Source organism: Phyllobates terribilis, unplaced genomic scaffold (genome assembly GCF_046119375.1).
Source record: "Phyllobates terribilis strain yellow unplaced genomic scaffold, ASM4611937v1 Scaffold_1__5_contigs__length_1240528914, whole genome shotgun sequence".
Classification (NCBI taxonomy): Eukaryota; Metazoa; Chordata; class Amphibia; order Anura; family Dendrobatidae; genus Phyllobates; species Phyllobates terribilis.
The window spans coordinates 390,000,534-390,014,826 of record NW_027362761.1 but is presented as its reverse complement, the minus strand read 5'-3'; the positions used below and the strand labels follow the sequence as shown (position 1 = coordinate 390,014,826).

General features: G+C 42.7%; 1 protein-coding gene across 4 annotated transcripts in view; it reads left to right on the top strand.

Moving 5' to 3' along the window:
• SLC12A2 (solute carrier family 12 member 2) overlaps positions 1–14,293 on the top strand; it is a 99,765-nt gene that overhangs the window by 28,299 nt on the left and 57,173 nt on the right. For all 4 annotated transcript variants that reach the window (XM_073676573.1, XM_073676579.1, XM_073676584.1 and 1 more), the window contains one exon: positions 12,379–12,498. In XM_073676573.1, coding sequence (XP_073532674.1) covers positions 12,379–12,498 — 120 coding nt within the window. The remainder of the gene's footprint in view (positions 1–12,378; positions 12,499–14,293) is intronic.

The window sequence follows — 14,293 nt, the reverse complement described above, 5'->3', positions numbered from 1 at the left end:
CTTCCTCTAGGCAACTATTTCAGACAAGCCATACTTGTTCAGTCCTTATCTAATTGCACTCTACATTGCTAACCGAGGACTTTAGGGTCTGAGTCTAAAGCCCCCGTCTCACATAGCGAGATCGCTGCTGTGTCACGGTTTTGGTGACTCAACAGAGACCTCACCAGCGATGTTGCTATGTGTGACACTTTGCAGCGATCAGGCCCCTGCTGTGAGGTCGCTGATCGCTGCAGAATGTCCTGGACCATTTTTTGGTCTTTGCCCTCCCGCTGGTCAGCACACATCGCTGTATGTGACCAGCGATCAGGCTGGTAACCATGATAAACAGCGGGTTACTAGGGGCACGCGCGTACTTAGTTACCCGCTGTTTTTCATGGTTACCAGCCTGCTCCTGCTTCATCAGGCTGGTAACCAGGAGCAGGACATCATGGAAAGATTCTTTCCACGATGTCGCTGCTCCCCTGATCGTTGGTGAGCCTGCCTGTTTGACAGCTCACCAGCGATCACATAGCGACGCAGCAACGATCCCTGACAGGTCGTATCGTTGTCGGGATCGCTGTAGCGTCGCTAAGTGTGACAGGGCCTTTACTCACTATGGAATAAATGATAGACACCAATTGTTTGGGAATGGACATGTAACCCTTCTAAATTCAGCAGGCCCCCCAGCTGCCATGGTGTGCTGTCTGGACACTGAGTCACAGGGGGGTTGATGGGAAGTCTGTGGAAATGCAAACGGCAATGGGTGTCACTGTCAAGAGATTGACAGCCGCATCTAGATCTGTTATACACAGATGCCGGCTACGTAACACAGCTGGCATCTACCGCATGTTGAGGGAGCTCCTCTCCTGAGACACCTCCACACTGGGTATGCAGTTACAGAATTTTGTGATAAGGGGTTGTCATGGTCAAACCCTTTTTCTGCCTCTTCATTGACATGGGATGGAGGACGAGAAGGGGACCCCCCAACCAGTACACACACCCACCAAAAGGATGGTAAGTCCCCATGTGAAGCACAAAAGGTGCAGTGCTTAATATGTATAAAAATAGGAAAATAACAGACATGCGTAAAAGGTGGAAAAATGGGAAAGTTCTATACATAAGTCCTCTGTAGGCAAGTCCTTCGCTGCTCCCAGGGACATGGGTTAGAATGTGCACCAGTCCAGTGGGCTTGGGTCCCCCACGTGGGTCAATCAGGGAAATAATCCATTCATTATATAGAGTCCATCCTTGGGAATCTCATCTTTCATGGGTCCACCCCTGAGAGGGGTCTTCATTACACATCCACAACGCCCTCTTCAGCGATGGTATACGATATATTACACAGCTATCTTCCTGGAAGATGATGTAGGCACAGAATGTCCAGGATGTGGCTCATCTGCGGCAGCAGCCATATGCTCCCGTAGGTCACACTCTGAATTTCCATGGTAAAGGCGGTGTGTGGGGTGTCAGAGGTGGAAGTCATGTGCTAATTGTGTCCCCCCAAGCTGGATGAGGGAGACCTTTACATGTGACCGGGCTCATTAGACATTCAGGAAGATATGTGCACTCAGACAAGACCTATTTTATACAATACATATAAATTACAATGGCCCGTCTTCACTACAGGGGTTAAGATCTTTTAAGGAACAGGTTTGTATTTGTATTCTGTTATGTAAAACCATAGAATGCAAGGAGGGTGTACTTTGTTTTTCCTCATTGTCCACACAATGTTTTTTTTTTTTTTCAGCTGCTGAAAATGAGGTTTTCAAGCAGAACTCTCTTCAGAAACTTCTGCGGTTTTGCAGTGATATTTCCCCAAGTGTCCTGGCTTGTTTTTTTCTTTGGCTTTTTTTCTTCTTTTTTTTTGGAAGGGGGAGGCAAAGTCCATTAAGCAATGAATAAATTGCATTTTTGGGGGTGGAATTGTTTACAAAACACTATTAAGAGGCCCAGGTGTCTTCCAGGCATTTTTTCCTTCCCATTCACTCCTATTATGCAGTATGAACAGTCTTCTGAGCTGGAAATGCCTGAAGAATGGTCCGCACATTTCTATTCACCTTTTTTTTTTGTTGTTTTTTGGAAACCTGAAGTGGTTAAGATGCAAATGAACAGCAAGCCTTTTACATTAGAATGAATAGGAAGATTTTTTTGGAGGGGTTTCGGAGAGCTTTTTCAGGCCGTTTTTGTAGTTGACCCACTCCAAAGCTGCTTGAAAAACAAATGTTGTGTGAACATTCCCTTAATGACCGATGTACTTATTATAATGTTACATTTGATTCAGACAAAAATAAAAGGAATTTTAAGAGATTTTCTTATTTTTAGTATTGACGTCCACTACTTATAGTGAGGTCTGACATCTTTGTGTGAAGGCCAAAGTAGAAGAACATTGAGAAACCTTGCTGTAGAGAGCTCAGTCATGTATTCAGTTCAAAGGACATCATTTAATGCCACGTTCACACACAGCAGAAATCGGTGTCGGTGGAGTTGCCCTGATGTTACTTCACTTTTAGAGCCAATTCCCACAGATAGACCTGCTTACACTGCGAACTGTCGTCAGAATCATTATGGTGGCGCTCCTTAGGAGTCTGACCTCTGATCAGCAGAACACACAAGTGATTTCTCCCCCTAATGGCGGGTCCACGTCCCCTCTTTAGGCTGCAGCTCCAGTAATAATGAAAATCAATTCTACTGCTAGATGTCCTCAAAATAATATACTACAGGCTGTCTTTACTGCTAGGAGCCGTCTTTAGTTTTTCTCTTGTACAGCACCATTAGTCATTGGTTTACTGTGCAGGCTGTGGTAATACGTCCATTTAATTACATATAGATGGACAGGAGTGGTAAGAGGAAATAGTCTATTACAGTGCGGCTCGTGCAGGTTCCCAGCACTTGGGGACCAAGAAGAAAGGATAACAAACTGTATAGAAAGTGATGGAAGAACAATGTGTTAGCAGGTAATCAGAAAGCAGCATGGTGTAGGAGCAAAGACCATGAGTCTACACCCTTATTAACAGGGCTCTGGAGTTGGAGTCAGTCAGTGTCCATTTTCGTGGAGTTGAAATTAGTCAGTATAAAATGGACCGACTCCAACTCCTAAAATATATAGTAAATTGGGTACAGTAGTACAATGCAGTTTGTGGGGAATATTTTTTTATAAGAATTTGGTATATTTATGAAATGTCCTATAAATGTCTGTCCTATTCCTGATCTAAGGGTCTAGACTTTTAGCTGAGATGAATCTGTGCTACAGTAAATTTATCACTTACACATGAGCCATGTATGAGGAGTCGGTGTCATGGAAATTGAGGAGTTGGAGTCGGAGGTTTGGCTTACCGACTCCACAGCCCTGCTTATTAGTCTGTGTTGTCATTTCAAAATCAATTAATAATTTAAAAGCAGTATTTTATCAGCAGGAGATTGTCACTACAGGACTAGGTGTCTTGTGCCTTCTAGTCAACTGCTCTGTGTAACCCCACCTTCATCACTGATTATCAGCTTTCTGCCTATGCACAGTACACAAAGAAAGCTGCCAGTTAGTGGTGTAGGTGAAGTTATACCGGGCTCAGCATTCTGAGCACTGCTAGATCTGCAGCAGAGAAATCAGTGAAAATGACAGCAAGCTGAAAAGCAAGTGACACGACTCTGGAATCGGGGTCTCAGCCCCTACATCATGCTGCTCTCAGATTACATAGCAAAAACCTGGTGTCAGATTCCATTTCAAGGTTATTGTGTACTGAGGCTTGTAGGACATATAGCAGACGTACCTCTGTGCCTTCATAGAGAACTTACTTATTAATGCCTGCATTTGATGAGATAGAAAACACTTGTAAGGATTGTCTCCAATCTTCTCAAGCTAGCAGTGAATGTTTTTATCTTTTTTAATTTGTTTTGATAAATTGTAATCCCTTGCTTCATGCTGTATAGGGAGCCCATGTACTGATCTGTACACCTTCTAGTACCTTTGTGGTTGTGATTCCCGTTTTTTTTCCATTCGGTATATTGTTAGTTCTCTCTCCTCTGCTGGTTGGTGGTGTCCTTGTTGTCTCTGCTGTTGGCTTGTGTCATTCTGTGAGGGAAGAACATGATCCGCCAGGTGTACAATGCTGAATGATCCTCTTTTCACTGTGATCAGCAGTTGTGACTGGTTACATTGTATATCACAAGGGCCGTCCATCCCATTTTATTTGTAGCGCTGGTGAATTGAGCTTTGCATTAATGCTGTGGATATTAATAGAGCATTGTTACCCAGAGGGAGATCAGATTCCTGTAAAACAATACTGTGTTTTGAAAACTGTCTGCAATGGAGGGACCTGTAAGGGATCCAGCAATCCTGCATGGCACACATGGGAAGAGCGTGGGCCACTTTGTACACAATAGATCTACTACACTTTCTGCAATATATTCAATTTGAATATACATTTCTGTATTAATATTAAAGGGGAACTAAACTTACTTTCCAATACTTTTTTTTTCCCCCTTTCTTTTGTAGCAGGTGCTTGTAGATTGGTGGGGCCTGGGTCCTGAGACCCCCACTGATGGCACAATAGACCCCAAGAAATGTGCTGCTCAGCAGAAAGGAGCACATGGCTCCTGTGTGAGTGATGGAGGTACTCTACCCTAAAGAATGTTCTTGTCCAGGCATCATACTGCAGGCCTTGTTTTCATATATTAGCCTTAAATAAAATACAGTACAGAATATTGTCGTATAAACTTACATATTGGCTCCAGGTTATCTATACTGGCTCTCATATATGCATATGTTCATTAGGGCAGCACGGTGGCTCAGCGGTGAGCACTGCAGCCTTGCAGCTCTGGGGTACTGAGTTCAAATCCCACCAAGGACAACATCTGCAAGGAGTTTGCGTGGGTTTCCTCCCACACTCCAAAGACATACTGATAGGCTGTGTGCCCACGTAGCATTTTTCAAGCGTATATGCTGCGGATTTTCCGTAGCGTAAACGCTTGAAAAACGCATGTATATCCGCACCCCATGTTCCCCAATGGGATTCCGCAAGTTCTATGCACATGCTGCGGATTTTTCCGCAGCGTTTATGCCGCGTTCAAAAATCCGCAGCATGTCATTTAATTTTGCGTTTCCGCAAGCGGAATTGCCTTTGTCCAATGCATAAAAAACGCAAGGCAATTCCGCATGTGGAAAACGCGTGATAAACGCGCGAAAAATGCGCGATAAACGCGTGCGGAATTCCGCATGCGTTTTTCCGGGAGAGGACTTGCATTTATGCAGCAGAAATTTTCTGCTTCATAAATGCAACGTGGGCACATAGCCATAGGGAATCTAGATTGTGAGCCCCAATGGGGACAGCGACAATAATGTCTGTAAATTGTCTGAATCGTAAAGCGCTGCTTAATATGTTGGCGCTATATAAATATGAAGATTATTATTATTCCCAATTCTCTTATTCCTCATTGCAGTATTGGTAAGAATTCATATCTATGGTGCCCATAGTAACGATTATTGTAATCCGAGGGGGGTATGCGCTCCACAATATTGTACCTGTACATGAGAAAACAGAATGGCTGGCATCCAAGTTGTTTCTCCAGACCAATAGGAAATGGCATGTTATCAATGTCAGGACACTACAGCTTCCTGGTGATGACCCTTCGTGATCCTGGATAGTTCCTGTGTTGTTTTAGGTCATTTGTGCAGAAATATGGAAAATTGTGAAGGGTTCACAAACTTTCAAGCTCTATTGTATATAATCGTATTCCTGTGTTTAATGCTTTTAAATAGTCCATGGGCATTTCATGAAGAAAAAAAAAAATATATATATATATATATAAATAATATGCTCAGCACTAGCCCCCTTTTCACTGTGTAATATTACTTTCAATGCACAGTGACAGTGCTCTCCCTCTCCGGCTCTAATTAGAAGTGACAAGTCGGCACGAGAGCGCACTGTTAAACGTTGATAATCAAATCTCCATTTCTATAGATAATATAGTGTAATTTAGTGTTTAATGGGAATTTGTCATGTCCGATAATTCTATTAACCTGCAGATATATGGTGAATCTGCAGGTTAATAGCGTTATGAAGGTGCCCGGCTGCAGTACTGGAAGTGCGGCAGCTTTCAGTCATGCTGGTGGTACCCGGTGCAATTAGAGTCATCGCTCACTGCTCTGGGAGTGGCGGCTCTAAGCAAGCCCCGGCAGTGACTGACAGTCTGCTTTGTCCTGATGCAATGCTGAGCTGGCTGTCAGTGAGTGCCAGGGTGTGATCATTCTCTCCTGGGTGCCGTTCTTTCAGTACTGCAGCCGGGCACCTTCATAATGCTATTAACCTGCAGATTATCAGACATGACAGATTCACTTTAAGAGGAACCTATCCATCCAGAAATGCTACTTACCTGCAGATATAGGGTTAATCTGCAGCTAAATAGCACTTAAATCATGCCTGGCTGTCTGACTGGAGCGGTGGTCACCGAGCGAAAACCACGTTTTATTCTCCCTGTAGCTTCTTTCTTCCTGTCATTGGGGCGGTGCAAGATGCTGTTAGTCACCACTCACTATAGAGTGAGCGTGCTGTGATCACTCCCCCCGGCGGCCTGTGTGTGTACAGAGCAGGCTATCAATCACTATGCGGGGAGAATGATTGCCGCGGCTGCACTGCCGGGATGACTGGAAGCTTGGGTGCAGGAAAAATGAAAGTTTTTTTTTTTTTTTTTTTTCTCTTTTTTTTTGTTTGGGTTCATTTAAAGATATTGCTTTGTTTCCCTGCACTTTCTACATTCTGTGCGTATTTTACACATTCTATTCTATGTGGTCTGTAGTAATAAATCAGTTGCAAGAAGCTAAAAAAAGAGAAATAAGTTACAACCTCTCCCATTGGACAGCCATAATGAATTTACTGATTCTCAGTCAGCGCGTTCTTTCTGCTACCAGTAACAGTGCAAGACACCGACCATGCAAAAATTTTAAAGAAACCCAAATACAAAAAATGTTTTTTACCCTAAATCCATGCATTGCAGTAATTAAAAAAATATCCCAAAAAGTTGGCAGTCCCTTTTCAGATTAACACAGTTTCTGGAGGTGACTGGTTCCCTTTAACTTGCCCTGATATTTCTTTTATTCTATTAGTTTATATAACATTTCTAGCCACAATATCTGGACTATTCATGGTCTGACTGAATCACTAGGATCTCATGAAAGGTCTAACAAACCTCTGACCTCCTGAAGTGCACTACTCTAGATACATGACAGCCATGTCTTGAGGGAGCAGGGTCTGACCCTTCAGGATACTTTCTGGTTGGCTGGATTCACACACATCTTTTTGCTCTGTTTTGTGTGGTTAGTTATATCTTTGTTTTGTCTCGTTGCTTATTGGGAGAGATTTCTCTTCCTGCCGGTTAATCTGGCTGTACTGAAGTTAGCGGGCTGTATATCTTAGATACGAGTCCTCACATCAGTAAGTACTGTCCGTGTTCTCGCCGCTCCGTTCTGTCTGTTTCGCTGCTTTGTTTGTTTTTGTAGACTAATTTTCTCCCCACAAATCTTTGTGACTGATTCCTGAGAATGTTCTGGTCTGGCTGTGATAATTGTACAACGGTTTACATTGAGATTTCGGATACAAATTGGATGGTTATTATTCCTTCCTGTTGCAAACAGCTGTTTTTCTCTTAGTCAATCTGCCGGCACGCAAAATAAATAAATCTAGATTTGCTGGAGGATATGTACAGAAGTTCATTTCAGTTTTACATCAGTTTCCTTCATACGACAACATCTCAAGTGGAAAGCCAATATTCTGTGCCCAGTCACCATTATTCTTAATGTGAACAGTGGATGCCCGGCTTCCTACAGGCTGTTGTTCATCGCTGATCATGCACACAGAGGAATTGCTCTTCGCGCCATCACCAAATATGAATGCCGGCTTTTCAAGCTGCCGATTTAATAGTTTGAAAAAAAACTTTCTTCCGTGGACATATGTTTTTGTTTTCCACTTGGCACAATCTATTGTATCCTATCAATAGTCCTTTTAGGCTGAAGAAACCGACTTGTGTTCTACAGAATTCTGCACAGGAAGTTCTGATAAATCCCTGACTCCGACTCCACAGCACTGCCTCACTACTGAGCGTGTACATAAAGTGCAGCACAGATTCATCTCAACTAAAAGCTGAGATCCTTAGATCAGGAACAGAACAGACCTTTATAGGACACTTCATAACTTTCCCAAATTCTTACGAAACCATTTACAGCACATCGTGCACTGAACTACTGAACACAATGTATTCTATATTTTAGGAGTCGGTCCAATTTATACTGACTCCATCAAAATGGACACAGACTCCACAGCACTGCAGTTTCCACATGCCAATATGTTTTTAATGGGAACAGAAGATGAGTAATACGATCACTCTATCTCCTGTCTGCAATTTTTCATTTATTTATATTTTTGCCACAATCCAATTTTGCAAAACTATAGGAAAAAAATGCTGCCGTTCTACTACGATTTCAGCAAGAAAAATACAATGTATGAACGCAGCCTAATGCTCTCTCCTGCATTCTGAGATTACACTGAGTGAGAGACACTGACGCAGGAGGAACAATAAAAAAGCCTGGAGAAAGTGAGGGGTTCAGAGGCCCCTTTCGTCATACAATTGACCAAATCTCTTAATGAAAGTGAATTACCAGCCTTCATAAATTTCCATGCCTGACACAGTAATGAAAAGAAAAAAATGAAAGTTTTAAGTTACTTTTTAAAGTTGCTTAATTTCTGAAATCCAGAGCGTATTAAGCCAGTAGTTTAGCACGTTCGTCCATGAAAATGCAAGCAATTATGCTCACTAGTCACTGATTTCAGAAAGGCAGGAATAATGCCAGAGTAAGAATTAGATGTTTGGCCCGAATTTAGGTCAAGTTTCTTGTTAATCAGGTTATTTCGGGTCAAACTTTCTGTAATATATCGAACCTTGAACTCCTAATTCTTAATACGTCATGAAGTTTATAAATACTTTTTACTATTTTCTACTTGCCCTTAAGGGGGGTTAGCTGTACACTATTAAAGGGATTGTCCCATAAACATCCATTGCCAATTTACAGAGTGGATGATAAATGTGTGATTGATGGGGGTCCGACAGCCTGAATCGCCACTGGTGCAAAGATCAAGGGCCCAAAGTCCTGTGTGTGAATGAAGCTTTTGTGAACAAGTGCGGCCTCTGCTCCATTAATTCTCTCTAATTCCTATAGTCAGGGGGCTCTGGGGCTTCAGTTCTTGTGATTTGTGGTATTTCCATCAGTCAGACTCAAAGTGAAATGTTGGAAATGGGACGAAACCTTTAAGAAGAGCTGAATTATCTTACACATGTGGTGTTTTCCTTTCGAATTCAGAGCCTAGAAAACGAGCATATGACGTCCGTCCAGAATTTCTACTAATTTCCATCCGCTCTGGTGCATTTGGACCCTTCACTATTCTGATACTTGCCTGACAAGTTTCGAGTTCACGGTAGTGGAAAGATAATGGCTGCTGTCTGTAGGCTTTTGCAGTCAATATAAATAACTAGTATACACTTGTTGTTCCCGGACCTGTGATGGAATAGAGATGAACTGAGTCATCACATCCTACACAATGATTGATGAAATTCTTCCGAAGAATGAATGAAGGATGGGAGAGGCTTGCAATGCCAAGTGATGGGAAGAGCTGTTTATATGGTTCATCTGTTGCCATTTAGCTAAATAAGACATAGGGGAAATACTTTATAGGTATGTGCACATGGTGTCTTTTCCAGGCGGGTGCTTGCTGTGCATATACTCAGTGTTTTAACAACTTCAGGGTTCTGAAGATGCAAAGGTTAAAAGAAGTGACCTGACCATTCTTCAGGTGTCTTCCTTTTGGAAGCAGCAAACGATTTTTTTCAATACAGGTTTAAAAAAAAGAAAAAGCCAGAGGCAAAAAATGACCGAGCATAAGAAAAAAGGCACTTCAGGACTAAACATGCCGGTGTGTGCCAAAACCTCTTCCTCCTGCAAAGCTTTTAGAGTTGACACCTGTCAAAATGGTTTGGTGTTCGCACATCCTAAATCTTCATTTCTTGTGCCCATTGTGGGATTGTGTATGCCGGTGTAAAGAGGCTGCGCTTTCTATTAAATTAGTTGCATCGCTTGACTGTCCTCACACCAAATAGACAAGTCTCTGCCAGCTATGAGCTGCTGTAGGTTTGGGTGTAAGTTTTTGCTAATTTCTGGCATAAAATAGTTAATTTGCTTTGCTAGAGATACCACGCCTCTCCTGCTAAACACCACACATTTACATGTGCCATGTGTCTAACCTCATTACAGTTGTTACCTGCCCTAGAATATTGCTGCACCTGTTATACGGACCCCCACTAGTAGAAGAGACAGCAGAGTTGTAAACCGCAGGACGACATTTACAATTTCCACAGATATAACCAATCTTAATAATTTTACTACAAAAGGTAACATTTTGGACTGTAATTGAATGCTTAGGCTGCGTGCCCACTATGCGTTTTTCAAGCGTTTTTGATGTGGAATTTCCGCAGCAGAAACGCTTGCAAAACGCTTGGTAATCCGTGCCCCATGATCCCCCAATGAAAATCTGCCCATGCTACTGAATTTTCCGCAGCGGATTTTCCGCAGTGGATTTTCCTTGCGGAAAAATCCACAGCATGTCCATTAATTGTGCGTTTCTGCATGCGGATTTGAGGTCCCAATGCACTTGAAAAACGCAAGTCAAATCCGCATGTAAAAACGCTGCAAAAAACGCATGTAAAATCCGCAAGCGTTTTTAACTGCCAAGACCATGCAGAAACGCTGCAGAAATTTTGTGCTTCATTTCTGCATCGTGAAATGTGTGTCTTTCCAGACCGCAGCATGTCAATCTCTCCAGCTGGTACCGCTCATTAGCATATTGAGCGGAAGCCACCGGCAGCTTCTCCGCCGCGTCGGGGCCACATCAAGCTCCAGATGGTGGGAACATAGCCTTAAAAGGTCATCATCGGTCAAATAGCCAATTTGCTTAAAAATTTCCAAGGGACCCTTGAGGTGGTTATCCAACAAAACATTTTGCTCACCCCCAGCAGTCCAGTGCTGAGCCTCCAATGTGCTGCCGGTCTTAGTTTACAGTCGCCCGTCACATGAGCACTGCAGTGGTCACACGCGGGTACCCCCCAGCGGTAGCGGTCACACATATAAACAAAGACCGGCAGCATGTGGAAGGCTCCCACATGAACTGCTGTCGCTGTTGTTTTCTTTTATCACATTGCCAGTGTTAAATAATATTTATTTCCTCCTCTTTAAAGAGGTTATTTTTTGTATCAAGATCATTCAAAAAATGTCATTTAGTAAGCAGATTCCTAGTTGTCTACCTCTGCGGTATTATTTTCATATTTAAATGAGAACTATAATCGGTGATGGTTTTCTTTTGTTAGTAAAGTGCCAGTCGTTCTCTGTAGCATTGTTCATAACAAGTATGCAAGGTGATCTTCATGGTTAATACGCAGTGTGAGAGAGCTTGTCGTGTAGCCTTTGGTTATATATCCTCAATTTACCTAACTTCCAATTCTGACCCCACAGCCCGGCCTCACTACTGAGCATGTACATAAAGCGCAGCACAGATTCATCTCAACTAAAAGCTGCGATCCTTAGATCAGGAACAGAACAGACATTTATAGGACAGTTCATAACTTTTCCAAATTCTTATGAAAACATTGACAGCACATCCTGCGTTGTAATACTGTACCCAATGTATTATATATTACCACAGCCCTGGTTTTATGAGGCAATGCAGTCATTACATGCATGTAAAGCGATTTACTAGAGTCAAGTAAAAACATTTGCAGGACCCTGTCTTGGACAAGAGCCCTCCGAGCCTCCTCCTACCAGCCTGCATCCCTGATCTTCTGATTTAGTCGAACAATGTTGTGTCATACTTGCGTCACGAGGAGGATTTCGCAGTGCTCTGGTTGGCCCCCATGGACTCCTTGGCCACTGTACCAGTGTCCTGCATATCTTTTTGCTCAACTTTATATACTCTTTTTAACTCTTGGTCACAGACTCCAACCAAACCCTGTGTAGCCTGATGCTTATTGCTAACCTGTAGGTGGCAGGTAGAAGGGAGTGATGTGAAGAGGAACACACTGGGTTCACTGCTATGGGGACAGGTAGGTCTACATAGGAACTGTATAATGAAAAGAGAAGTCTATAGCTATCCCCCCTCCACCACACTTCGTTGGCCACATATTTTACCTGTTGCATAACTTCTATCATTTGAACTCTGGAAGGACAAGGGTCTGGTTGGGTCATTTCTAAAATGGAAATTTGTGCTTTGCAAAAAAAGTACAAATGATCTACAGTTACCTTCTTGTTCACATTCAGGAAAGAGTGCAAAGTATTTCACTAATATTTCTGTGTCTTGCTGGGTTATTCAGGAACCGTTTGAAGATGGTTTTGCCAATGGAGAAGATGGAACACCGACAGGAGATGCTGTCACCAATCATGTTCCCGATGGAAAAGGAGTGGTAAAATTTGGCTGGATTAAAGGAGTATTGGTGAGTAGGTTTTTGTTCAAGCAGTTATTTCCCCACAGTTAGCTAAATTCTGAAACCTTGCCAATGAATCCTGTTGCAGTGACTGATAATTGTATCAGTTCTTTTACTAGTAACATATACTATTTTGGTAGATAATCACTTATTTCCCAAAACCCCTACGCACTTCTTTTCTAGTCCTTTCCTATCAGTCTTATAGAGTGCTCTTGGGTCTGTGCAGCCTCTTCAGACGCATGTGGACCACTTCTTCCAAAATAGTGGAAGGGGTACTGAGCATTTTAAAAAGAAAAAAACAACTTTATATGATGTCAATAACATGCCAGTGGGGGTCCGGGTGCTGAAACCCCATTAGTAATTTAAAATGAAGGCGCAGAAGTGCCCATTAGGGCTTTGTGCCCCCTTGTATCTGTGCTGCTTGTTTAAGCCCTTCCCATTCCAAATTTCTGACCTGGTACAAGTCCTTTAATGTATTTGTTAATATAGAACAAATTATCATTGCCAAGATTTAGATGAAAACCTTATATGAAATAAATGTCCCTGATTTTGGAGATCCAATTCAACAGCCTCTCCTCCTCTCCACCGTCCCCACCGGAGTTTTGTTGTTTCCCTGTCTGTAATGACTTGGAGAACACATAATGTACCTGTGCTAAAGCCACTGAAATAACGCTGTGGGGGGATTAATGGGAAAAGGGTTAAACCTCATTTTCGGCTTCTGTAATTCATTGTTTAAGATACAACTTAGGACGGATTCTAATTTTAGATGTGATCTAATTGATCTCGCAGTTTATAATGTAATGCAGCTGTTTCCCAGTTGCTATGACAGGAAATCTTCCTGTGTCATCACTGCTCGGGGAACAAAAGAGTAAAGGGGAGAGGGGCCGGTCGTGAGACAGCCGTCCTCTGCAGCTAGGGACGCTGGGTAAGGAAGGCACTAAATCCATTGCACTTCCTCTACAAGTGGAGAACTGAAGGCCGAAAGAGGCCTCGATGTTCTACCTTTCTATAGCAGTCCAATAATTCAGAATTGTACTAATCGGGCATATATTAGGTCCCGCAGATGCCAGATTATAGGAATTGTACTGTATATAGTGAAAAATTCCCACATTGATAGGTAGAAGACAATATTACAGCTAGATTTGCCAAACTTTTAGTAGTTTGCATTTCTGAATTTCCTGGTTTCATATTGTTACAATATTTATATTACTAGATTGTTGTTGTTGTTGTTGTTGTTGTTGTTGTTGTTTTTTTTTTTTTTTTTTAGTACTAACGACCGTGGGCAGCATGAATCGGACACTGGCTGCATTATTGCAGCGTTGTATGTTTAAGACCTCATTCAGATGATCGTATAATTGTTCCATGTGCAACATTGAGTGCTCACGCTCCCAGGACTAGTATAATGCATGCAGTGAAGGGCAGCTCCTGCACCTATGAGCAGTGTGGAAGAGCGCACAGTTGCATATGTAGCCAGTCACATCCACCCTAATCTTCATTATGCCTATCTGAACTCGGCCTTATTTTGAAATGCTCCAATGCTTCAGAGAAAACATTTTTCAGAGAGAAAAGTCTGCTGGGTGCTCTGCTTCTTTTGGATGACTTGTCCTAAGTAGGTCTGCGCAGCCTCTCACCCACCCTGCTCCTCTTGATTGACAGTTCTGTCTATATAGATTTTACAGGGAGAGATCTGGCTGACAAGGGGAGTGAGGAAGGGAGAGACCTGTCTTGACAAGGGGAGCGAGGAAGGGAAAGACCTGTCTTGCCAAGGGGAGCGAGGAAGGGAGAGACCGGTCTTGCCAAGGGG